At 55.5% G+C, this 25,999-nt stretch overlaps 1 protein-coding gene across 15 annotated transcripts in view; it reads right to left on the reverse strand.

The window, feature by feature from the left end:
- The window catches only part of DYSF (dysferlin), a 201,748-nt gene that overhangs the window by 70,547 nt on the left and 105,202 nt on the right, over window positions 1-25,999 (reverse strand). For 14 of the 15 annotated variants that reach the window (XM_058550977.1, XM_058550972.1, XM_058550975.1 and 11 more), the window contains 5 exons: window positions 13,975-14,068; window positions 13,368-13,445; window positions 5,082-5,263; window positions 2,176-2,316; window positions 1,329-1,358 (listed from right to left, as the gene is read on the reverse strand). In XM_058550977.1, coding sequence (XP_058406960.1) covers window positions 1,329-1,358; window positions 2,176-2,316; window positions 5,082-5,263; window positions 13,368-13,445; window positions 13,975-14,068 — 525 coding nt within the window. The remainder of the gene's footprint in view (window positions 1-1,328; window positions 1,359-2,175; window positions 2,317-5,081; window positions 5,264-13,367; window positions 13,446-13,974; window positions 14,069-25,999) is intronic. The other variant, XM_058550966.1, reaches the window with a different exon arrangement.

The following is a 25,999-nucleotide window of genomic DNA, read 5'->3' on the forward strand; positions in this document are numbered from 1 at the left end:
ATTAGTGACAAGGAGCACTAGGCTGGGGCAGAGATCAGCACCCCAGATGTCACCCTAAGAGGAGCCAACAGAAATCACTCCCATCCAGGGGTAGGGGTGATGTGCTTCCAGGCACACCCTCCACATGGTCCCTGAGAAAGAAGATGGGATGGACATCGATGCAGAGGGACTGGTGGGAGAAGCTAAACCATAAACCTAGAGCCTGGGCGCCTCTGGAAGTGACCGGAGAAAGGAAGATGGCAGCCAGGTGGTGGGAAGGGCCCAGCCCTGTGCAGCAGCCACAGGACAGACAGGCCTGAGGCCCTGGAACTGCTGCTCCTGCCAGGGCACATGAACTTGAGGAGCCAAGGAGAAAGAATCTGGATCCCCCGGGGCTGGCAGACCTAAGAGCAGGAGCTTGGGCTGGACAAGAGAGGGAGGGGGAGAGAGACTAGGGGTGACGGATGCGGAGGGTGGAGTGGGGACGGTGGGTAAAGGAGGGCCTGCATGGTAAGAACCGTCTGCAGGTTGCATGGGCTGCCTCGTAAGGGGGAAGGCGTCCAAAGAGAGCCCAGAAGACCGCTTCTCCAAGCTACAGCTGAGCCTGGCCGAGAACAGTATTTCCTAAATCAAATAGCCTGGGTACCAGGAAAGGGTCTGCATTTTCTACCATGACCCCCAGGAGAACGAAGGAGAGCAGGGAGAAGGGAATGGCGTCCCTATCACTAGTAGAGGAAAGAAAACCAGTCATGGTGGCAACAATGAGTTAGGGAAGATGGTCTAAATCAGAGCTTCTGAAACTCCAGTGGGTATCAGAATCCCCCGGAGGGCGTGTTAATTCGCAGGTTGCTGCGCTGCCCCTCAGAGTTTGCTTCAGTAGGTTTGAAGTGGGATTCAAGAATCAGCATTTCTAACAACATCCCAGGTGATGTCACATGGAGAACTAGTGGGCTAAGTCGATGGTTCTCAGCCCTGGCTGCACATTAAAATTTCCCGGGCAGCTCTGAAAGATACCAATGCCTGGGCCACAGCCGTAGAGACTGTGTTCCATCCGGTCTGGGGTGGGGCCTGAGCACTGGCAATTTTTAAAGCTGCCCAAGGGATTCTAACGTGCAGCCCAGCTGAGAGCCCCTGGGCTGGATGACTATGAGGTCCCTTCAATCTGAGTCTGTGATTCTCAAACTTCTCAGAGAAGAAGGGCAGGAAAGGCCTGAGCTGGGCAGGAACCCCAGCCTGAAGGCAGGCCGGTGGTGGTGTACGCCTGATTGGCCTTCCTCGCTCATAAGGGGCTGCAAACACAGGGAGGCCGGCAGTGAGTCTGAAGAAGACGAGGGAAGAGCAAGACGTACCTCAAAACCAGGAATATGGTGGATGGCCGGCTAGGGGGAAGAAAAAGGGAGCTTTGATCAGTGCTGGGCACCCAAGGCCCCATCACCCTCCTTTCTGTCCTGGCCAGGCAAACACATCTTCAGCCACAAAATGACACTCAAGGAATATGTCAGTGATCAGACAGTTGGGGGTTTGCAGACTCTATTCCTTGGAGACCTAGGGAATCCTCGGAGATGCCTGGGAGTTGGCAGGCAGGTGCCAGGGGAAGCTAAGTTGGCGGTATGCTGTGTGCCCCCTCCAGACACTTCACCCAGAGTAGCCCGACTTCCATCCGGCTTACACATGGGCTTCACATCACACCAAGAGCAAACTTGAAGATATGGTTCTAACCCCAACCCCCTATTTCCAGCAGGGAAGTGGCTGGCCAAGGGTCACGCAGCTAGGCCATGGCAGAGCCTGCACTAGATCGGAGGTCCTGCTCTTACCTGGCCCCAAGTCCCTCCATCACAATTAAGCCCCGTGCACCAGATCACAGAGGTCCTCCTCCCAGAAACCACGTCAGGATACGACCCAGTGAAAAACACATCCAAAGGCCAGAGGACTCAGACATTCTAGCACAGTCCAGATTCCAACATTCTACCCCAGTGTGAGATGGTATCCTAACTTGGGGTTCAGGAAAGATGGGCAAAACTGGTCTCAGCAGGAGGCCTGACTTCCAGAGGTGGCTGTTCAGTGCTCCCCACTAAGTGGGCCTGGGTCGGGGAAGAAGGATGTATCGGCAGCCTCTCCTCTGCCTGCGCCCCCGTCCCTCCCCCACCATGTACTCCCTACCGGGGCCCCATGGATCAGGACGGGACCCAGCCTCACCTTCTCTCTCTGGATGAGCTCAAAAGAGGCCAGCAGCTCGCCTGCTGGCTGGCTGCCCCTCGTCAGCGGGAACCAGGTCAGCCGGGGCATCCGCTCCAGACTCGGCTGACAGATGCAGCGTCCCATAAACTCATCTGCACCCTAGACCAGGCGTGGAGGAAGAAGAGTCAGTGTCCCCCAGCCCAGGGCTCTGGTGGCCCAGAATGATCACCAGGCCTACATCTGGCCTCCTGAGCTTGAAAGGGCCTCAGAAGTCAGAGCAGCCCCTGGTGCAGAATGGTGACCTCTGCCCCACTTAGAAGGATGTGAGGACAACATGCAAGTGGCCTCCGGCCACTTGCATGATTTGAATTCCCATCATGGTTGAGAAGTTCCTCTGTATGTCCAAGTAGCATTTACCTTGCTTTAATTTAATCCACTCTGAGCCCATTAGAGACCAGAGTGACAGCCTCCCAGAGTTTCTCTAATGCCCTCAGCAGGATCAGTGTTTGACATTTTCAAGGACTTTTGTATCTCCTGTTCATTTTACCTCTAAATTCCCCCACTTTCCAGGTGGGGAAACGGATCACGCTCATCAAACTATATAAATCTTGCTAAAATGATGTTTTCATCTTATTATTCCTTTGCTCAGGCACCTTCCATGGCTTCCCCTGCCTAGAGGACAGAGTCCAAACTCTTCTCCTGGCATGGAGAAAGGCTCACTGTAGCCTGCTCACCTCTCCTACCCTGCCTCGCTCCCTCCCCACACATCCTCTACTTCAACCTGCTGGCCTCAGCTAGCCTTTCTCTGCCTGGCCTTTGCATGGGCCACTTCCCCCAGCCCCACTGCTCTCTCCCCTTCTCAGCCATCACTCACAGCCCTGTCCAAGCTCGGCCCTCTGATGTGGGCCTCTGTGACCTTGCTGGCCTGTGGACTCCAGCCTTGTGGTTAGTTTCCCTGAGGGCAGGAGCAGTGGGCAGAACCTGGGTCATAGCCAGATGGCACCACGGCCCCCACAAGCCCCGGTGCCTTGCCCAAGGCCCTCATCTGGAGAGACGCAGAGCAGGACTGGGAGGCATCCCCACCCGCAGTCACGTCACTGCTGGGGACACCCCCAAGAGCCATTCTGGAGTGGCCACCAGCTGCTGCATAAATGCCCACACGAGCAGGTGACAGTCCAGCACTGACCACTCAGAGTGGACACCGGCCACAGTGCGGGGAGGGGTCCAGGAGGCTCCTCAGGGTCAGGTGTTACCCCTTTAGTTGCTGGGTCGTGGAGAGATGGGAGGAGGAGAGTCCTCACAGAGCAGGGGCAGCCAGGACAGCAGGAGCTCAGGGCAGTGGGTGTTTGCCAACAAGTACAGCCTTCTTTGACTATATTAACAATGAGCACAGCCTCTGCTCTCCCCCAGGACCTGGAGGCCCACCCACCCAGAAGATGCCAGGGCTCTTCTCCCCCAGATCCCTCCTGGGCACTGCCTGCAGGGGAGAGACAGGGTCAGAGCAACATTTTAAAAAGAGGAGGAAGGATGCTACTGGAAGAAGGAGACTGCATCCTGCGGCCTCCTGGCCCACCCTGCACCAGCACCACCATCCTTCTGCTTAGTCCCCTGGCCCGACAGCCTCCTGGCCTCCTGTCCCCCTCCTCCTCCTGTACCAGGCCCTGTGCTCTTCCCCAAACAGTCCCAAGTAGACCCTTCCTCCAGTTGCTCATTCCCCCCACAGAGCCAGCTTCTCCTCCCGAGGAAAGAGCTTGCAGGTCGGCCCCCACCACCTGGTGGGGCACCCTAAACAGCATCACCTTCCCCCACTCCCTGGTCTCCACACTCTCCCAGGGCACCTGACATCCAGTCATGGCAACTCTTTCTGAAAACATCTTCCAAACCCTGCTCTCTCCCCTTTCATCCACTGCCACCCCCAACTCAGGCTGGGTCTCTTTGCCACATACCCCTCGACCCACATGGTCTCTCTCCTTCAATAGCACCCCACTTCTTCTTTCTAGAATATTGCTCTGACCCTGTCACTTCCCTGCTCCTCTGGCCTCCTACTCCTTTCTCCTCCTTCCAGCCTGCCCTCCCCTCTCCTCAGTCTCCCACCAGCCCCCATGCTGTGCTGGAAGGCCCTCTGCCTCCTCCCACACCCCAGTCTCACATTCCCTCCAGGGCCCCATCTTCCCCACAGTCTTCCCTCACTTTCCAGCCCACAGCGATCTCTCTCCCTCCTTGGAATCTTCTAGAGCTGTGCTGTCCAAACCAGAGCCACTAGCTACCTGTGGCTATTTAAAGTTTAATTAATTAAAACTAGAAAAAATTTTAAATTTCGTTCCTCAGTTGTACTAGCCACATTTCAACTGCTCAGTAGCCACATGTGGCTAGTGGCCCTCATTTTGGATAGCATTTCGAACATCAGCACAGGAATTTCTGTCAGACAGCTCTGTAAGAGGGCCCTGCTAGTGTCACAGAAACACATGGCACTTGGGGACACGTTGTCTCACTGAAAGATTCTCCGCTCTGTGGGTGAGTCTTGGCTCCTACCTAGACTAGGAACCCCAAGTGAGGGGCCACTCAGGCCAGGAGGCAATGCTCGATAAATGTTTATGGAGTCAAAACAGCCCTCTGATAGGGAGAAGGGACCGGCCGGGGATCATAAAAGCGAGTTAGAGGCAGAGAAACCCCAGGCTCCTGATCCAGAGCCTAGCGCCCTTTCCAAGTTTGCCCCTCTCTCTGCCAGGGACACAGCTAGCAATTCATTTTTAATTACTCTAAAATAGTTTTAACCGCTCTTAGCCTGCGGGGTCAGGGGAGAGGCCATCAGCCTTAGGGAGCACCCATCTGGTTAGGGACCTGTCCCTCCCAGTGGCATCTCCCCTTGGGCCCTGAAGGGGGTGGGCAGTGAGGGGACGAGGGAGGGAGGGAGGCAGACTCACATAGGTGTCGTGGTCATACAGCTCCACCACGATGCTGGGCGGCTGCTCAGCGATGCTGGCCGGCTCACCGAAGATCTCGATCTCGTAGAAGATGAGTGTCTGGTCCCAGGTGGGGTTCAGGGTGTTCTTCACCACCACCGTCTTCTGGCTCTGGTGCAGGAAGGAGACGATCGCGTAGGGATCTGTGTAGGTGCAGTGAAGGGGGACAGGACACAGCAGAGACCGTGAGAGTTGCCTGCTCAGGGGTCACGTGGGCACAAAGCTGGAGCCCAGGTGTGGTTGCCGCTCGGGAGCAGCAACGTCAGGCTAGAGCCCATTTCCCCAGGGGCTCTCCTGGCCCTCCATGAGCCAGTCTGCTGGGCCACCACGGGGAAATGGAGCCTGGATCCAAGCAAGTGGGCACGAAGATCCAGAGAACTTTCCCTTCTGGGCTCCTTCTTGGGCTGGCCGCTAGGGGCAAGGTCCAGCTGGAGGAAGTGAGTGCCTCGATGGCTCATTCATTCATTCATTCATTCATCATTCATCCAACAAGCATTTATTGAGTGCCTCCTGCATGCCAGGCTAAGGGTTAGGTGCTAGGGGCTGAGAATACAATTGGAGCAAAATCATAATCCATCCAAGCAAATAAAAAATTACAGTTTTGACTAGTGCTTTGAAAAATATATATAAGTTGCAATGGAGTGTATGAGGGAGGGATCTGGTTTCCCTGAGGATGAGACAGTAGAGCAGAGATGTTGGTGCCATCAGAATGGCATTCCCAGGTCTGCATTTCAGCAAGCTCACACTGGCTGCCACATGGAGAACAGATGGAGTAGGCAGAAGTGAGTGTAGGGAGACCAGTTATGAGGCTACTGCAACAGTCCAGGCAGAGAGGTGGTGGCTTAGAAGGATGGGGCACTAGAAAGAAGCACATGGACTCAAGAGCTGTTTGGCAGTGGGTGGTGTCAGAGGAACCCTAAGGCCCCCACAGCTCCCTGCTGCTCCCCAAACTCCTTGCCAGCCTGCCAGCCCCAGCCATGCTGGCCTGGGACCTACCCACAAATCATTCCTTCTGCCTAGTCCCAAAGGGAAGTTGGAGTTACTAGAGAAGATTCCAGGGCAGTGGTTCTCAAATGTGAGTGTACAGCAGAACCACCTGGAAGGCTTACACAGACTGCTGGGCCCCACCCCACAGCCTCATTCATCAGGTCTGGGGTAGGGCCCGAGAATGTGCATTTCTAACAAGTTCCCAGGTGACACTAATGCTGCCTTCCAGGGCCACACTTTGGAAAGGAATGCAAGAGAAGGTCCTATGGGAATGAGTGCGTGTAATGTAGGAGAGGAGCAGAGGGCTCGGGGGAGGGAACTCCTTCAACTTCTCCCGTTAGGACATCAGCCCGGGGGCATGGTCCAGTTTGGGGCCATTTTGTAAGACTCAAAGGGCCAGATGCTGAGGGTACGTGGACAGGAAAGTCCAGGGATGCAGGAAGCTGGCAGCTGGATGCTAGATGTCTGAGAGGGTTGAACCCAAATGCCCTAACACACGCCCTATACCCTTGGCACCTGCTCCATCCTGCAGTGCCTTGCACCCTCTGAGCCCCACTGTCCAGCCCCAACACTGCCTCAACCCCCTGTGTGACCTCAGGAGGGCCTCAGTGGCCTCAGAGGTAATAATGGCCTCTGCCCTGCTGGCCTTAGAGGGTGTTGGGATGTCCAGCTGCAATCGTGGGGCTGGGATGTGGGTCAGCGCTTCCCCACAAAGGGAGGGAGCCGGACAGGCTCCCTGGCCTTAAGAAGACCAAGTGGCACACCACAGCCACTGCAGAGAAGGTGGCAGAGAGTGACCATAGAAGAGGTAGGAAGGTTAAGGTGGGCAATGGCAGTCTGAGCATCAAGGGATGGGGGGAGCAGGGTTTAAGATTCTGACTGTTTCCCAAGGGTCTAGTTTTAAGGGTGAGAGGAATCTAAATTAGGAGGCAGACACTATGGGCACTCACTAGCTCAACAATACTGGGTTTGGCTAAAAGAAGGCAGCCACCAGCTTGGGACCAGCTCATTAGCCTTCAGGCACAAAAGCACAGCGGGGTTAATCCTAGAGGGCTTCCTGCAGGAAATTGGTTTTGAACCTGATTCTTGGGGGTAAAAGAGGACACTGGGAGGCCTTTGGCAGGGAAAGGGGCAGGGTAGACATGCCCACGACGTCTCGTCACCCCTACCAGGTGGGAGCCTCCCTGGCATGGGGCTCCCCCTTCGGTGCAGCGGCCCTGGCAGGGCTGGCCTCGAGCCCTTCCCCTCCTGCCCCTGGCAGGGCCCAGCGGCGTCTGTGCATTTAATGAAACCGTCTGGCTGTGATACCATCAGCTCCAAGCTCGGCAGAGAACCTCTCCCTGGTTCCAGTAAGAGAAAGAGGGCGCGTTCCGATAAATAAAACCATATTAGAGAACCGGTGAAAAAGCCTCTTTTGTTCCCGCCCCCCGAGCTTCCCAACGCTTTATTTTTATAAGCGCGCGGGCCCCAGACCGACCGCGTTTACACAAAGATCACAATTGCACATTGTAGCGGCTGTGCACGCTGTATTGGTGTTGGCAGCACCCCCCACGCTGGCCCCCGAGCAGGCCGACTCCTTCCAGCAGCCCCATCAGCGCAGGCAATGAGCTCAGCGCTGGGGGGGACGCGGAAGGGGTGGCTTTCAAACAAAAATCACCCAGACCCACACACGCACCCCGCCCGCCCATGGGAGGAAAAAACACACAACAAAGGCATTGTAAAGAGCAGGCCTGGAGGCCTGGGGCTTCAGACACTGGGCTACTGTGTGCTTGGGCCTGGCCTCTCCCCCGACAGGGCCCAGCCCCTCCAAAAAAAAAGAAACAAGCGGGGTGAGGGGGGGCGTTGCTGAAGCAAGGTGGTCAGATCAAGGAAAGCCAGACAGACGCACAGACACATCCCTCTTCTAGGAAAGCCACGAGGAGGGAGAGGCAAATGCCAAGGAGAGGTGGAGGGGAAGGTGAGGGGCTGGCTCTTTCCAGTCCATCCCAGCCCAGCACTCCCCTCAGGGCCACTCCCCCAGGAGAGGGGCAGCATCGGCCCTCAGGCCTCACCCGCCAAGCCCTACGCAGCAGCCCAGAGCTGGACTGGAGCTCTCTGAGGACAAGCTGCACCAGGAGCTCCAGCCATGAACACACAAGGATTCTACTGGACTCCATCACCGTGAGAGAGCAAGGGACCGGTCACCAGGCCCCACGCAGGTGATTCTTTTTGCTGGACCTGAAGCCCTGCGCCCAGCATCTCTGCTGCTCAGGCTTCCAGGAAGGACCCTTCTGCATTCACAATACACTAAGCTTTCCTCATGGGCCTTCCCACCAACCGGCTGAGACCACCAGAGTGGAGGACAGGGCAAGCAGTGTCATCCCACTTGGCAAAAGAGGGAGCTTTGCCCCAGGAAGGCTAAGTCACTAGCCCACGCTCACACGTGGCCAGGACTAGATCCCCTGACTCCTAATCCAGTGCTCCTTCTCCCTGCCACACTCACAGGAAAAGGGGCCTTAAAAGAGGGTCGAGTCGATCGCTAGTAATGAAGACAGTGCAAAGAAAACTAGAATACACCAGTATTTTCCTTATAAAATTAAGAAAAATTGTTTAGAATTATAAAATCAGTGTTGGCAAATATTTGACGAAATAGGTACTCTCCTTTATGGCTGGCAGCAATTCAGCAACCCTTCAGGAAAGCAATTGGGCAATATGCCCTGAAAAACATAAAACTGTTTATACCCTGTTTCCCATATTCCTGGGAATCATCCAAATTAACCAAAAAGCTCTATGTACAAAGATGTTCACTCCAGCCTTATTTGTAATCCATCACTCATCCAATATACAAGTACTGACTGACCAGCATGTGGTAGGGAAGCTCAGTGCTGGGAATACGAAGATCAATGAGACATGACCCAGGCTCTTAGGACCATCACCACTGGTTGGAAGTGGTAACTAAGCAACAGCTATAGTGCAAGGTGATGTGCAATTTAATAGAGACGTGTACAAGGTACGAGCAGTCGGGGCCCCCGTGTAGCCTGGTGGCATCAAGTAAATCTTCCCAAAGGAGGTCTTCTACTCTGAGTCTCAAGAAGGAGGAGGTAACCAAGGCAGACCAAGGAAAGGGGGCATCCCAGGCACCCAGCATGGCACGGACAAGGGCATCAAAAAGCATGGGCATCTGCAAGACAGCAAGTAGTCAGAGAGGCTGAGGGGAAGACAGGGGCACCCAGGGTAGTGGGGACAGAGGAGGGAGGAGGAGGTGGCAGATCACAAGCAGTCCTGGATTCATGCTGAGCAATTTGGACCAAATCCTGTAGATCAGTGTTTCCCAAAATGTGTTCTTCAAAACGTGAGTTCTCTGGGGAGCTAACTAATGCATAACCAAGCCCAACAGGCTCCTTTCCTGAAGCCACTGCAGAGCCTCTCAATGCCACTGTGCACTGTAAATCTCTTAAGTGCACAGTGTTTCCCAGTCTCTCTTGCTCAGGAACCCTTTTTAAGTGGAGCATTTCACAAGCCTCCAATGCACTTTAGAAAACAGCTCTTTAAGCTCATCAGGAGAATTCCCCCAGCCAGAGCCAACCTTAACAGAAAGCTGTGCTTCAAAAGTAGGGGTGTGCCATGAATGGAGTCCAGACACAGGAGGCCCAAAAGCACGAACTCCTCAGCCCTACCCAGGACAGAGTCTGGATCTGGGGGAAAACAAAAGCACTGGTCCCCATAGAGATGACCTCAGCAGAGGGGCAGCCACAGACCTCACTGTGGCCTGGCCGGGCAGCAACACCCCTCAGGACCACCCAACTGGCACACAGCTTTGACCTCCCAGGAACCACAAGGCCAGCAAAGAGGGCACAGGACCTTCTGCTTTTTTGACGGAGACCCCACTCCTGTAAATTAATACTTGGCCTCTGGTCTACTCGCCATCTCTCACTTGCTTGGTTAACCAGGTCAGGCACTCTGAGCCCACAGACCTGTCAGACTCTCAAAGAGGAGTTTCTGAGTCCCTCATGCCAAGGGTCATCCTCTGGAATGTGGTGACCTCACAACAGAGCTGCCCAAGGGTTGTCCGTCTTGGTGGCAGCTCTGTAAGGAGAGCTTATGGCTCCCTCAAATCACAGCAGTGGTTCCCAGCTGGGGGAGTAGCAAAGCAGAATTCCCTGGGGAACATTTTGGCAAAGCAAATAGCTTCCTCCTCGATTCCCTTTGAGAAATACCAGTCTACGATGTTGTTTAGGGAAGCGATGCTGCCCATTAGGTATGGTGTTGAGGACATGTGATTTCTAAGTCCTCTCAAGTCATATCTTTTCCACTCAAAGTAAACCCACTGCAGACTCCAGAAACTCACCAAGCGGTGGGAACCCCAACCCAATATCAAAGAGAATTCACTGGAATTAAGCATCATTTTACATTTTTTATGCCTAATCACTACACAGGCCACACACACTCACATAACCACACACCACACACACCCTTCCAGTGGTCCAGAGAACTGATGCTGGTCATATCCTCCAACCCCACCCGAGGTGAAATCCTCAGGCAGCCTGGACAGTAACATCTCCAGTCTCCCTTTCCTGACTGAGTTTAATATTAGTCAACAAGTGTTTCCTGGGCAATTCCTGCGTGTCCTCCCAAATCCTCATCCAGTGAGAAGGAAGCAGACACAGCCACAGGCTTTGAGCAGCCTGAAGGCCCACCATCCAGGAGACCAGCAGAGAGCACAGCTCGGGCCACGGGAGCCCCCTACAGTGGGGAGAGCCCCAGAGCGCCACAGGTCAGAGCACTGCCCGAAGAGAGCCCTCTGGACTGCAGACACCTGGCAGGCAGGCTGGAAGATGATACCAGCCACAGAGTCTGTGCCGGACCCTCCCGTGGCCCTAGACATTCCAGATTCATACATGAGTTTCCTCCAAGAAATGCCAGCCGGTGGCCATGCACAGCCTCCGGCCGCCAGCCACCCCGGGGTCAGTTCCAGGGAAGAAATTGCTTTGGTTTAGGGTTTGGGAGTGAAAATAAACACTCCGGGTTTTATAGGTTCACCGTGTTGGCTGCTGTTTTCCTTTCCAGCAGCTGCTCAATCAGGCCTTTCATTCAGAAGCCAGTGGCCTCTGAGGAAGCCCTGGGCAGTGCCCTCAAAGCTCAAGGGATGTTTATTTGAGGGAGGGGGCGGGGCCAGGATGGAAAGTGTGACGTCTCTGCAGGGCAGGACCAGGCTGACCTCGCCCGCGGTCCCCAGAGGTGCACGCTGGCTCCTAGTGTGGGTCCCCTGGAAGAGTCCCCTCCCTGCAGGGCTGTCCGCCAGCCCTGCCCACAGAGGACAAGCGGCCTTCCACCCGGGCCCCACCTCACCGCCCACCCCACACAAACCCACCGCCTGCACCCCGCCTCTCGTGCCCTCCCCAAAGGAGGAGGAAGCAAGGTTCTGAATTATCCACTTCTTTTTCTCAGGGTATGTTCTAATTGTCAGAGAGCATCCTGGCGACGTTTCCCAAGAAGTTACAGCGCAGCCGTCTCCGCTGGCCTGCCAACCCCTTCGCACTGGTTTTGCACATGCTTTGCAGAGGGCGCTCTCAGGACCCTGGACCCAAAGCACAGAAGAGAAATTGCTCCGTCCACCCTGTGCCTGGCTGTACAGGGCTGGAGAACAGGTCACTGAGAGGAGAGGAATGCAGGGAAGCATAGCTGCTGAGGAGGAGGAACCAGAGTGGTCCCCCAAGGAGAGGGGGTGGGAAAGAGACAGGGGGATGGCTATAAGCTGCGGTGCCATTCTGCGAACAGAGGGTCACTCTCATGGAAGAACTCAGTTCTCCTCGATTAAACAGCAAGCATTTGGAGGGTGGTATGCCGCTTGTCGGCTATTTTAACTCAAGCAACTTAGTTAAGCTCTCTGAGTCTCAGTTTTTCATCTGTGAAATGGGGATGTTAAACACTTACTTCATAGGAGAGTTGCAAGGGTTACATGAAATAATGTCAGTAAAGGGCCTGGGCTCACAGGGAGCACTCAGTAAGTGTTAGTTCTTTAGACATCAAGTGCTGCAGGCTCACAGGTAAGACAAGTTCCCTTCCTGGAGGAGTTCGTGGTCATAGTGGGAAGGATGTGACAAAGATGGACAGCAATTGTTCTAAGCAGTGGGTCAGGGCTCTGAGAGAGGTGCTGGCAAGGTGTTGGCCAAGTGCTGGTGCTAACCAGCTCAGCTTGGGGAAGAGTCAGAGGGCATCCGGGCTGGGTCTTGAAGGATGAATAGGAGTTTGCTGGGTTAAAAATAGAGAGGGAATGCATTCTAAGCAGAGAGAACACTGAATACAAAAGCAAGGACTATAGAAGAGCTCAACAAATGCTGACAGAAGTTGGTGGGGCCAGAGCTAGTGGACAGAGGGGAGTTAGGGAAAAATGAAACTGGCAGGGTCCACAGGGGTCAGATCACACAGGAGTCATGTGCCAGGCTGCAGAGGCAGGGATGTATCCACCAGTGTCTACGTTTGAAATCAGTGGAGTGACTTGACCAGATCCGTCTGGGGCAGTGTGGAAGGTAGCAGGGAGGCCAGGACATGACCAGAGTGTCCAGATAAGAAGGGGCAAGGCCAGTTCTTGGGAACATCTCCAAAGATTCAGGAGCCAGAATCAACAGGACTGGGTGACTGATGGTTTCCAACCTGATGGGTAACAAACACACGCTGATGTGACACCAGGACCAAGGTGGAGAATGCAGAGGAGGCCTGGATCGGGGGGTCGGGGTGGGGGGGGGGGCGTTCACAAGGAGTTTGGTTTGGACAAGATGAACTGAGGTGCCTCTGGAGCATCCAGCAGGAGATGGCTAAGATGTGGCTGGACATAAGGGGCTCCTAGGAACTAAAGGCCAGGAAGGGTCCCTGACATTAGTGGTCACCGTAGCTGGGGTGGGGGGAGCCCAGTGCCCAGAGAAGAGGACACAGACAGACTCTCAGGAGCAGCAGGCTTAGTGGGCAGTGAAGCAACTGAGCAGGAGCAGGCAGAGCAATAGGAGGCTGCAGGATACCCCGGAGAGAGGGGTCCTGGGGGCCAAGGCCAGAGGGGTTTTCAGGAAGAGGGGATAGTCAGAAAAGCCAAACCCCGCAGAGGGGTCAAACAGGCCACTTGACAACGAGGAAGCCACAGTGACCCTGGCAACAGCAGTCACCTCCACAAACACAGCCCACACCTACAGGAGAAGCCCAGGCCATGTTATCTGTGGTCCAAAGGCCCGAAGTTCAGTTCCCAGCTCTCCGTCCCTGGTCCTTGGTCTCCTCCCTTCTCCCACCTACCAGAAAAAGAGTCCTTGTCCATCGCGGGCAGGTCCCGGGCCTGGTACATGTAGCAGCGTAGATGGTAGCGGTTCCCATCTGCACCGAGGAAGAAACAGATGCCAAGTGAGGGGGTGGGGGTGGCTAAGAGGTGGGGCCACAGGGGAGGGTGGCCCCCTTCCTGTCCCTAGGAAGGGCAGCAGACAGGGGGGCTGAATAGAAATGACACATGTCACACTGTGTGGGAGAGAGCCACTCACAGGATCAGAACAGACCACAGCTTAAAGGTGGACACCTGAGTGACGTGTCCTTGGGCCGGGCGAGAGCTGGGGAGAGGGGGCGGAGGAGGAGGAGGAGAAGAGGCCACATAGATGACGCGGGCAGCCAGAACACACAGGGTCTTGAATGCCCAATTTCAACCTTAGAGTTGACACACACACCATATAGATGGGCACGCACGCACAAACACACACATACCCCCAAAAAACACTGACCCACCAAAAAGCATACAGACCCAGTTCTCCACAGCCCCCACATAAACACTTGGTCATTTAACCCCATAAAAACAGAAGCATAAGGTTACACACCCGTCCGTATCAACCCATAGACACCTCTAAGTGTCACTTACAGTCGAAGATGCAGGAAATGGTGGGTCTGTTCACGCCGAAGCTCAAGGTGGAGACAGACACGGAATCTTCACTCCTGTCGTCCACCACACCACCCTGGAGACACAGAGCTGGTCATGGCAGATTCTGACCCCAGAGCCCTGGGGTGACAGGGAGACAGGCCCAGAAGGACAGGTCCCCAGGTCAGGAAACCTCTAGACAATGCTCCCCAGCTGCCGGGAGCTGGGCCATCATCCTCTGATTTCACTCCAGGTAGTGCATCCTCTCCTACAGTATCCCCAGACTCCAATGTCCAGTCCACAGGGAAATTCTTCTCCCTCTCTAGTGGAGACCCGACACGGCAGATGGAATTTTGAGTTGTTCTAACTCTAACCAAGAGGTTAGAGTTTCACAGAAGGAAGGACTATAGGGGGTTCTCCAAGGGAGAATCCAGTGGTGATCTACCACTGGGATGAGGTAAGAGGTCCCAGTCTAGCATCTCTGTCCACCCCCTGCTGGAGACAGTGCCGGTGCCAGGGACACACAGGCCCTGAGCTGGTCCCCAGCTCTGGAGGAGGTGGCACTGCACCCTCACCATCTCTCACCAGCTCCCACTGCACTGAAGGCAAGCAGAGGGCTCAGGCTGAGGCCAGGGATAGGGCGGGTCTACACTCAGGCTCAGAAGCCAGCTATCAGTTTACTGGGCACAAAGCTAGATGGTCAGTCCCCTCATCTTGTCCTCATTAGCACTGGGCTCTACCCACTGGGCCATAAACCATCTTCCCTGGACCAGATGCCCACTTTCCTGGTGCCAGACTCCCCCCAACACCACCTCTGCCACACTGCAGCCCCTCCTGGGGTCCTGCACAGTTGGGGGGGCTCAGGGACCCAGCAGGGATCAAGGCCCCCACAAGAATAGGAAATGCTTCAGTCACACTCCCAGCCAAGCCTCCCAGACTTGGCTTTCTGTGACATCAGGCCTACCAGCCTCTCATGGCCAGGAGCCCAGCAGAGGGACTGGAGGGAGCTGGACAGCATCTCCATGCTGCCCACTCCCTCTGTGGTCACTCGGATTCTCCAAGTTCCTTTCCCTCTCTCCACACTGTCTCCTGCCCCATAGCCTTGCCCAGTCCCTCTTCCCAACACACAAGCACACACACCCTTGAAAGAAAACCCTGGCCTCCCCTCGGATGGCCTGTTCATCCCGCCCAGGTCCATGCAGAGTGGCCACTTCCCAGGGCCTTTCTGCTGGGCGCCCTACCCTGCACCTGGCTGCAGCCCTTTCCCAGGACACTCGACCTCTCCCCAGACCCCAGAGCTACACAGTCCCTCAGCGCCTCCAAATGCAAGACGCACAGCCCATTCTGTGCCTCTCCTCTCCAAACCACGCCCACCCTCAGGGCCTCACCCCAGACCCCTGGCTCAAGAGCCTCCCTGGATGCCTGTTCTCCCACTTCTGATCTGCCCACACCCAGAGCCAGAACCAGCATCACTACCCACAGTCACCACGTGGCTCCCCAGCTGCTGGCTCTCTCTACCTGAAGAGTCCTGGTCAGACCTCCAGTGACCCGCCCCATCTTCCCCAACATCAGGGCTTACTTCCCCAAACCCAGCACTCAGCTTCAGGCAGGCTGCGCTCCTCAATGCTGGAGCACACCCACGCCCATTCCCATTGCAAGCTCATGCTGTTCCCTAGTCAGAAGGGCCCCCTTCCTTTGGCCACAACTTCAACACAAGCTCTAGAACCTGACTGCTCGGGCTCCAATTCTGGCCCTGCCATTTACTGGCTGTGGGACTTTGGGCAGGTTGCTTAATCTCTGTGAACCAGCCTCTCTGTAAATTTGAGGTAATTCCACAGCATCTATCTCAATTGTTAGGGAGATAAATTACATGTTGTTCCTAGCACATCACCTGGCACATAATACATACTCAATCAATGTGTGCTGTGAAAGACCTTATGAGAGAGAGAAGGCCCTGCGGGGTGGGGGAGGGTGGGTGATAAACTGTGAAGTTAGAAATTGTGCTCGGGGTGGTATTCATAGATCCCATATTTGTTCAAAAGTATTCCAGGAGCCAGAATAGTGGACATTTCAGGAGGCACAGCCCTGGGCAGAAATCAAAATCAATCAATCAAGCCATCAGTCTCTCAACACACACACACACACACACACACACACACAGGAGAGCAGGACAATAGGGAGGAGTGTCGTACTACACACAGGGAATGACCCAAAGGCCACCAGGCCTGAAATCCTCCCTCCCAGGCAGGTGTGGACTCCAGGTGTCCTGGGTTCCCATCAGGAGAGGCGTCTGGCCCGGCCCTGCTGCGCTGGCATCCCGCCAGAGCATGCACCAAGTCCAGCGGCTAGCAATTCCCAGTGTCAGGGTCTGCGAGGCCGCACAGAGGGCTGGACCTGGGGGGCCCGGCAGGCCACCCCAGGCGTGAGGTGCAGGGACGCCAAGGAAAGCAGATCAGGACGCTGGAAACAGGGCTTGGCCAGCCCCCGGTGCAACAACGCGTAGCACATGCAGCTCCGTGCACCTTGGCGGGGGCCAGGGGGGTTCAGCTGGGGGTGGGTGGAAGGCCCAGGACACTGTAGTCCCTCCACCTCAGCCTGGCAACACATGTGTGCCCCCCGCCACAGGCAGGACGCTGGGATGAGCACAGGGAGGGAAGCCACCTCCCATAGGCCCCATGATTCCTTCTCTCCCTCCCGGTGTCTACAGGGACCTCCCTGCTCACGGATCGCTGACAGCGCACATCCCCACTCACCTCGTACCTCCTCTAGGTGGTCCCCCCAGCCGCCTCCCATCAGCACCACTCCCACCAAAATGCCTGTCTGGGGCTTTGGCAGCACTTTCTGGGTCTCTGTCCAAGGGCAGGGCCACCCGCCTGCGATCAGAGAAGGTGTCCCCCTCCCAGGGATTTCGATGAACGCCAGGGCCAGGTATCTCAGGCCAAGCTCCGTGCCTGGCCCACCGCAGGCCGTGGCACTGAGAAGGACCGTCCTTCCCAGGGAGGAGCCAGTGTTCCCTCTGGGAATGCCCCTCGCACTGCCCGCTCCTCCACCTGTCTGTCTCCAGGGCCACCCCACCCCTGCTCCACAGGGCCCTCTGCCACCCTCACCTCCACCCGCCACCCAAGTGTAGACCTGCCTCTTCCTTCCCCTCTCTCCCCAGCTCAAGGAGACAGATGGAGATTGCTGGAAAGAAGCAAGGAGAACCGGGAGCTGGGCTGAAGGTCACCCACTAAATTCAGTCCCTCTCAGCAGAGCCCCCGCCCTGCAGCCATCCTGGTTCCCAGCCCGGGCAGAATTCCACCCGCACAGCTGGCCAACGTCTTCACATCCTCTGGCCCACTGACCCTCCCAGGGGGACCTGAGCTCTCCACACATCCTCCTCAAACCCTGGGAGCAGAGAAGAGGCCGGCCAGCCCGGCCGTGGCCTCTGAATTGAGTCTCCAGCAGTAAGGACACGCCACACCCCCCATACACTCATGCACACATGCCCCCCACGGTGGTGCTCTCTGCCCTCTTCTGCAGCTTTATGCTCTTTATAGCACAGCTCGTTACCCCAAATGTCTGACATATTAACACTCTTGTTCATTGTTACCGCACCCCTAGATTGCGGGCTCTGTGAGGGCACTGCTGTGTCCCCAGAACCTACTACAGAGCCTGGCACAGAAACTGAATCAACAAATAAAATCCAAGTTGAGGCCCCGCTCCATAAATGCCCCTCCACCACGCAATCACCCTTTTCTTGGAGGGAAATGTTGGAGCTAAAGGAACTTTCTGGGGGCTGAGCCTGACTTGAGGGAAGGACCCCCGAGAACACGATGATGTGGACAGAGGAGGCGCAGCAGTGACGACTCCTCCCAGCGACATGGCACTGAACAGGCCCAGGGGCTATTCTAAGAGCTGGGAACACACGTGTTCAATCCTGACGACGCCTTACAGACAGGGACGGTTACTGCCTTCGTCTCAGAGACAGGAACTACAGCCACAGAGGCAAAGCAACTGTGTTATCGCGAGACCAACAAGCAGCCTGCAGACGTCTAAAGCTCGCGGTGGGCAGCAGCATCTCGGGCGCGCAGAGCAGAAAGTCAAGGCAGCTTATTCACTTTACAGACCCTGAGGCTCCAGCATGATGTCCGGGCTGCCGCTCCCCGGACATCAGAGCCCACGCAGGGGAGAGGGAGAGGAACGTGCCTGCAGCTCCCAGTGTGGGGAGAAGGGCAGCTGGGTGCCACAGAGAAGCTCTGTTCCTGAAACTCAGGCTCCTCACCGTCAAGTGGCAATCGTGGTGACACCCACTGTGTAGGGCTATTGAGGAAAGGGCAGGGTTTGCAACCTCGGCACTATTGATATTTTGGGCCAGATAATTCATTGTTGTGGGGGCTGTCCTGCACATAGGATGTTTAGCAGCATCCCTCGCCTCTACCCACTAGACGCCCATAGCACCTCACACCTCTCAATTGTGACCACCAAAAATATCTCCAGACGTTGTCAACTGTCCCCTGGGGGATGAGGTGGGGGATAGAAATTGCCTCCAGTTGGGAACCACCAGAGAAAATGAAATGAAATGCACCCATGGCGAGGCCTGTGGCAGGTACCTACACATAGTCAGCACTCAGTAACGGTGCTAGTGGTGTCAGGTTAACTCTTTCATCTCTCTTGTCTCATGCTAAACAATAAACAATACCTTCTCCCTCTTATTCTCTGACCTCTGGCTCTCTTTAAATTTAGAACCCATCACCTTCCATCTGCCACAGGACCTTGGCATAGGCTGTTCTCTTGACCTAGAATGTCCTCCAGATGAGCTAACTTGAGCTATTCCTTCAGCTCAGTCATCACTGAGGCCTGGATACTCCTTGACTGCCCTGTCCTCATCAGTGGCCTCCACTCAGCCTCTCCTAGCTTCTCTCCTGCACCCATCTCTCCGTGTGTATAGGTAAGGCACTCCTGTATCCCCTTCGCCCAGCCCAGTACCTGGCACTTAGTAGGCACCCAGTAGATTTACCATATGAAATGATTCACCAGCATTCCCGGCCCTGAGCCCCGTGTGCAGTGTTCAAGCTCAGGTCCCAGGGGAAGGGACAGGAAAGTGTGCCTCAGACAGCATCTTCCACCCTCAGGGTCAGACACCACTACAGAAAGAAGGAGAGATGTGGCCTCCCTACACCCCAGGATGGGGCCACCTGTGGGGTGGAATGAAACGGGGTGTGCCCCTGGAAGGTCCCATTCAGGAAGGCTTCCTGGAGGAGGGGAAGGAGGAAGGTGCTGGAAGAGGGAGCGCAGCTGGAGCCCCCATCCCAACCTTAGGGGAAAGGCTCCTAGAGGGGCGAGGGGCAGGGCAAGGAGGGCCAGCTTCCTTCTGCTCTCACTCGGAGCCCTGGGCAGAGCCAGGCTGCAGGGGCGGCTGATGCTCTGGCTTCCGCCCACCCACCCTTCACCCCTACTCCACACTCCAACTCTTCCCCGGCCCCAGGGCCAGGCCCAGGGCATTGGGTTTCCCGCAGTCACATTCCTGCCTCCATAGCTCATGCCGATGCGACTCCCGGGCTGGGGCTGGCAGCCACCCGGTCTGTGGCCACGCACTCCGTCTTGGGGCTAGCTGTGTAAGGAATCCTGCTGCTCGCCCAGGAGACTGGGCCGCCTCCAAACCCGCTGCTGCCCTGCTGGCGGCCACAGCTCCCTGGAGGTGCCTGAGCTTAGCAGTGGGAGGGACTCTCTCCTTCCCAGATGCCACAGGGGTCCCCCAGGGGTCCCCAGAGACAGCAGCCAAGCCCACCTTACCTGCTTTGGCTGACGTCCCAGGACCTCAGTGTAGCCACCACACTGGGAGGAGGTGGGCAGTTTCTGGGCAAACAAGACACCTAGGAAGGGAACTCCTCGACCCACCTAAATTGGATCCAAGGCCGAGCACCTGACCAGTAGTGTGTCTGAGACGCCTTCCGCGCCACAGGTTGTCTGTCACAAACACACACACCTCCTCCCTCGGGCAATGGCGCATGGCCCCAGGCAGGACCCAGAGGTCTGCCTGAGGATCTATAAAGCAGAGGAGGGAGGCAGACGGGAGGGGCAAGAGCAGAGGTGGATGCAGCAAAGAGCACAGGCTGAGTGGTGGGGCCCCCCAGGGCCAAGGAGGTGGGGGACAGAGCCACAGCGGGAAGGTGGCCAGGAAGGAAGCAACAGAGCCTCAGAGGGATCTCAGGGGGCCACCAGGGCACCCCTTGCCCAAGCAGAGTCAACAGATGGGTTTCAGGGGCTAGCTGCCCCCCTCGCTTTACGAGGACTCAATTTCTCTGTACGACGGACCTGAAGAGCACAGGTGACACTGCTGTCAGAAAGGGTGCTACTATTGGGGGCCCCCATCTCTTTACTGATGTAAACAGGATTGGGGGCCCCAGGAGCAGCAGGTGCTGGAGGCGGCTCCCATGGCTCATGAGAGCAGATTATTAAATTTTCAGCCATTTTGCAAGCTGGCTGTTAAACACAGCCATCTATAAAAATTAAATCATATAAATTTATAACTTCAGAAATTATGTTAAAAACAAGGGTGATAAATACTCAAACTCATCAGTTCCTAATCATTCTGTTGCCTTTTACTGTGATCCTGCGCCTGCGGTTACTCACATGGAGTGTGTCTGTAGGTGGAAATCTTCCACAACTGTGCGCTCGGCCCGTCTCTTCCATCCCTCTATTCGGCGATCTCACCTTGCTGGCTTGGGATCGGCCACCGCAGGCGTATTTATACCACGGAAATCAGCAAATGCTACACATCAAGCTGGATTTGTTTTCTGGATTTTTTCCCGGAGAGCCAGTTAAACACTGACCCTAGGGTTAAGCACAGCCCTAGGGTGACCTGCCAGAGTCTCTTCTTCACTCTCGGCTTTGCTGGGACATCCAAACAAATGACAACGTAGGGCAGAGAGCCATAAACCCTGCACAGCCCCACCATTATCCATAAGATTGTTCACAACACTCATGTGAGGAAACACCGCTAGAATAATTATTACTTGTCTCCTCTGTGCCTCGGTTTGCTTCTCTGTAAAATGGGAGTATTAGTAAAACCTACCTCAGGATTGCTGGGAGGTTTAGATGAGACAGTACACGAACGGGGCAGAGGGCAATGCCTGACGCGTGGCACATGCTCTAGAACAGTTGGCAAACTTTGTCCACAAAGGGCCAGAGAGTACATACTTTCGCCTTGATGGGCCACATGGCCTCTGTTGCAACTACTCAGCTGCCACTGTAGCAAGATAGCAGCCATACACAATACGACACGAATGAGCATGGCTGTGCTAATAAAGCCTTATTTACACAATAGGCAGAGGGCCGGACTTGGCCTGTGGGCCGTGGTTTGCCGCCCCCTGCTCTGTAAAGGGAGGTTATTGTTACTGTGTTGTTAGCACCCCCATCTGATAAGTGAGAAGACTGGGGCCCAAAGACATTAATGTTTTCCCTAGGGTTGCACGGGAAATGAGCTGACAGAGCCAGGGGTCTCCCTGCATCCCCACAGGGCTCTTCCCAGCTCCTGCTTCCCCATCAGAACTCAGCGCCTGAGCAGTGCTCTGGGGCAAGACCGGGCTGAGTGCCAAGTCAGGGCCCACATCACTGCTCTGGGTGCCCTGGCCTCAGCCTCCAGGGAAAGCCCACACAGGCCAGCAGGCCAGGCCAGGGGAAAACCCTGGAAAAGAGGGAACTCAGGAACACAGGCCTCCTCCCTAATCAGGGCTGATTGCAACCTTAAGTGGAAAAGCAGGCGAGGGTGCAACCCCATTTAATTTACAGCTGGAGCCAGGGCTCAGAAGCAGCTGCAAAACTCTTTGCAAAACTACCGGCCGGCCCCTGGGGAACCAGGGAGTAGAATTGGGAAACCTGGAGAATCCATGATGCCACGTGTGGCCTGGCACGAGCATCCATGTGTGCATGTATGTCCTCTAGGCTTTCCACGTCTCGAGAACGTGGAGGTTGCAAAGAATGCTCAAGCAGGTTTTCTCCTGGCCCAGAGTGCCTCCCTAATCAGAACAACCATCTGTCCCAGTTTCCCTTGCATGGTCCTAGCTTACGAAAGCTTATGAAAAGCTTATGTTTTCCAGCATGATTATGAAAAGCATCCCAGACCAGAAAATAGATTATAAGGTCACCCTAGTAAGTGTGGATGCAAACTCTCATACATGGATAATGACACACATGGGGGTCACCCACCACGCCCACCCAGCTGGGACACACACACTCCTCAGCACCCATGCATGCCTGCATGCTGGCATTTTGTCTCAGGTACACGGACAATCAGACCCTCTAGACTTCAGCGTCCAAACCTTGAGCAAGACAGACCCACGGCCCACACATTTAGAGGAATTACCCAAATGGTCCTTCTATGTGGGAGAGCAGGAGGCAGGGAGGCCCCTGCTGAGAGGGCAGCAGGCCCTCAGCCCACCCCTGCTAGCACAACGCCAGCCACAGAACAGGTGCTCAACCAGCATATTCAAGAAACGGAATCCTGGGACACACAGAGCCGCCTCCCAACTGCCCGCAGACCCAGCTGGGGACCTTGGTTACTTAACGATGCAAACCCTTCTCACCTCCCACGTGCCGCCCTTGCTCAAAGTGCCCACTCTGGGAACCGTGCCTGGGTGGTGCCCTGCACACAGCAGAGTTTCATCCAGGTCCAGAGACGGCTCCTCCCCTCCCCACCCACATCTGACCTCCTTCTCAGCCAGCTCAAATCTCAAATTACTCCTCTCTGGCACCAGCCTCTCCCTGACCCCCTTCTCAGCACTTCCACCTCTCATCTGCCTTCTCTGCCTCCTGGCTTGGGCTTGGAACGCCTGTCCCTGTAGGTCCTCTCCACTTCAGGTCAGGACGCAGGCCTCTGCCAACCAACTGGAGGCTTCCTGGGGTAGGGGTAGTGGTGTCAGTTCCTCTCTAACTGCTGGACTGCTCCAGGGAGGCCAAGCTGGCTGGCTACAAGACAAGAAGGGTGATGCCCACAGCCTAGGGCTCTAGCCAGCTGTCCAGGACCCTCCCTGGGCCACTGAAGGGCCCTCTATTTGGGGAGGACTTTACACCCTAATAGGAGTGGGGAGATGAAGCTGGGGAGAGAGGGCAGAAGAGCCTGCCATTCTGGCCTTGGTTCTAGAACTGACTCATCCTGTGCCACTGAGCAAACCCCTTCTCAGGCCTCAGTTTCTTCTGGGCTAAATTAAGAGGCTCAGAGTTGTTCTGGAGCAGCACTATCCAATGGAACTTTCTGCAATGATGGAATGTTCTATAGCTGCACCATCCAACATGGTAGCCACTAGCCAGGTGCGGCTAGTGAGCACTAGAAATGTGGCTAGTGTGCCTGGGGAACTGAATTTTCCTATTTTAATTACTTTAAATGTAAATTTAAATAGCTACATGCGGCTAGTGGCTACTGAATTGGACAGTGCCCATGTCTCCCAACCGTAAAATGGGCATAATACTAGAATCCAGCCTTCTGGGGTCCCTGTGAGGATAAAATGAGAAAATGCACATAAAGCCCTCAGCCCGGTCTTTGGCATATGATAAAATACATTTTAGTAACTGTTCTTTCTGGGATCCAGGATGCCCTTGAGAACTGGAGAAAACCATGAATCTTACACCAGAATTTACCCATCACAGACACACATGCACGCTGCACATGCATACAAATCACACACGCACACATTCGTACACAACTACACATACATATCACACACCCGTGCACACTGCAGACATATTGTGTGCACACACATCACACACATGCTTACACATCAAACACACTTGCACACACAGATCACACATGCACACCCACAACTTTGCATCCAAGTTCAAGCGGCTCCAAAGCCAGGTGGAGAGTGCCTTTCAAACATGCAAGTTCCTTCCAGCTCTAAAAACCTCCAAGACTAGGAGCACATGTTGCCCAGTCTCTGAGTCTCCGTCTCCTCCCCTCCCTGCCCAGGCTCAGGCATCTCAGAAAACCCTTCCCAATGCTCAGAGCCAAGCGCAGAGGTAGGGCTCTGGAAAAATCCTCGCGCATGGAGGGCAGGCCCAGGGCAAGGGCGACAGGCCGGATTCTGTGAGCTCATCCCGGCAGCCGTCACCAGAGTTCCCAGAGAGGCCGGTGGCGTCGGGAGGGGGTGACTGGGTGGGAGCGGCTGTGGTGGCGGCGGCAGCAAGGGGTGTGGGGCAAGGAGAGGGAGGCTGCAGGGAACACGCTATAATAGCAGCTTTGTGCTCCACTTCCCAGCTCCCTGGGAACGCCAGGAAGATTATGAAACCCGGTGTCTTTGGGAATGCCAGGATATTAGCTGGAAAAAGAATAATACGAAAATAAAATAATGCTCGGGATGGAGACAGCAGACGATTAGCAGACAGAGCCAGGGCCTCCCGCTCCGCAGAGGGAGCCAGGCTTGGCCCCAGCAGAAGGTTTCAGGGAAAGGCTGCCCGTGCTAATGAGCAGACAGGGCCTGCCTTCCAGCGAGACGTCTTCAGGAAGGGAGCTGGCAAGCGAGGCCCAGCCTGCTGGTGAATGCAAGGGCCAGGGGAGGGATGGTAGGAGGCAAGGGGGCGCCACAGGCCTGGTCCTTGGGCCCAGACATCCACAAATGTCAGATTACCAGGAAGGCCACCTGGCCACCACCCACATCCTTCCCTGGACTCCTTCAAGCTCTGCCTCCCAGGGTCGTCCTCCAGGAAGCTTCCCTCATTAGGCACCGTCACTCTGGAAGGACTCGTATTCTGCCCTCCAGCACTTCAAGGATGCAGAGTCTACTGCATCTTTATTCGCATTCACATGTGAACGTCTCTCTGCTAATCAGACAGGAGTTCCCCATGGGCCAGGCCTCCACCATCAGATCAGGGGATCATTAGATCACTTTTCCTCCCACTGGGGAGCAGGGAGAACATGTCATCTTTCCCTGCCTCCCTCTCCCTGGCCACACACCTACAGCCAGGAATAGAAACACCCTGCCTCCCTCAGAAAGGCATCCAGGTGAGGGGGCCGATGTGACCCCCTCCCTCATCTTCATGATGTACTATGTACTTCACAGCCTCGCTACTCGAGGATGGTCCTTGGACCAGCAGCATCAGCATCACCTGGAGGCCTGTTAGAAACGGAGACTCTCGGGCCCCACCTGGACACCGAATCAAGGGCGTGCATTTTAACAAGATCCCCAGATGGCTCTATGTTCATTAACTGAGAAGCACTTCTTTATATGGGTCATGTCCTTAATCCTTCAAGGACCCTAGGACGCGGTGACTTTCATGAGTGAGCTAACAAAGTCACTAAAGGGATAAGTGACCTGTCCACAGCTGAAGCAGAGGAGGCAGAATTCAAACCAAACCTGCACCACTCAGAAACCTCGCCCGTCCCGCCACACCCCTGCCAAGCGAATCAGCAGGCATCGGTGCCCAGTGGGCAAAGGCCAGCCCCCAGAACAGCGGCTGGGTCCTGGCACCCAGGGAACCCAACTGTCTGCCCCCATAATGCAGGGTGGACTTCACCCCTGGTGCCTGCTGGGGCATCAGTACATCCCGGGACGAAAGACCACAGGCTCAGGGACAAGAGGCCAGGCTGTGCTTGACCCCGGCAAGAGCATGTAAAGGTGACCATGGAAGGGTAGTGTGTGTGTGGATGGCCAATGGGGGCTCCATTCACTCAAGGAGAGTAGTCCAGACAGTTCCTGTCCAATGGGCCGTGGCCCTATCCAAATGCCGGCCGCACTTAAAGACTTCCCAAAACTCTGTCCTCCAGCTCCAGGTTTGTGGGATCCAGCCTCTCCAACCACTGTCTGCTCTGGTTCCCTATGTCAGCAAAGTTCCCCCGGGACTCAGAGGGCTCCACTGTGCTGGTTTCTTCCACATATCACAGGCGAGCCACACCTGCATAGCACTCAATCACCTTCCCATGGCTGTTGACTGACATTTGATTTCTGTGCTCCCTCATGACACTTTCTCCCACAGGAAGAAGAAACGGATTGGTTTCTCTGTTCTGGGAAATGCCCCGCTTCGCTCTCCCAGTCACCGAGCCGTGACAGCTTGG

The sequence above is a fragment of the Diceros bicornis genome, chromosome 12 (genome assembly GCF_020826845.1).
Source record: "Diceros bicornis minor isolate mBicDic1 chromosome 12, mDicBic1.mat.cur, whole genome shotgun sequence".
NCBI classification, from domain to species: domain Eukaryota; kingdom Metazoa; phylum Chordata; class Mammalia; order Perissodactyla; family Rhinocerotidae; genus Diceros; species Diceros bicornis.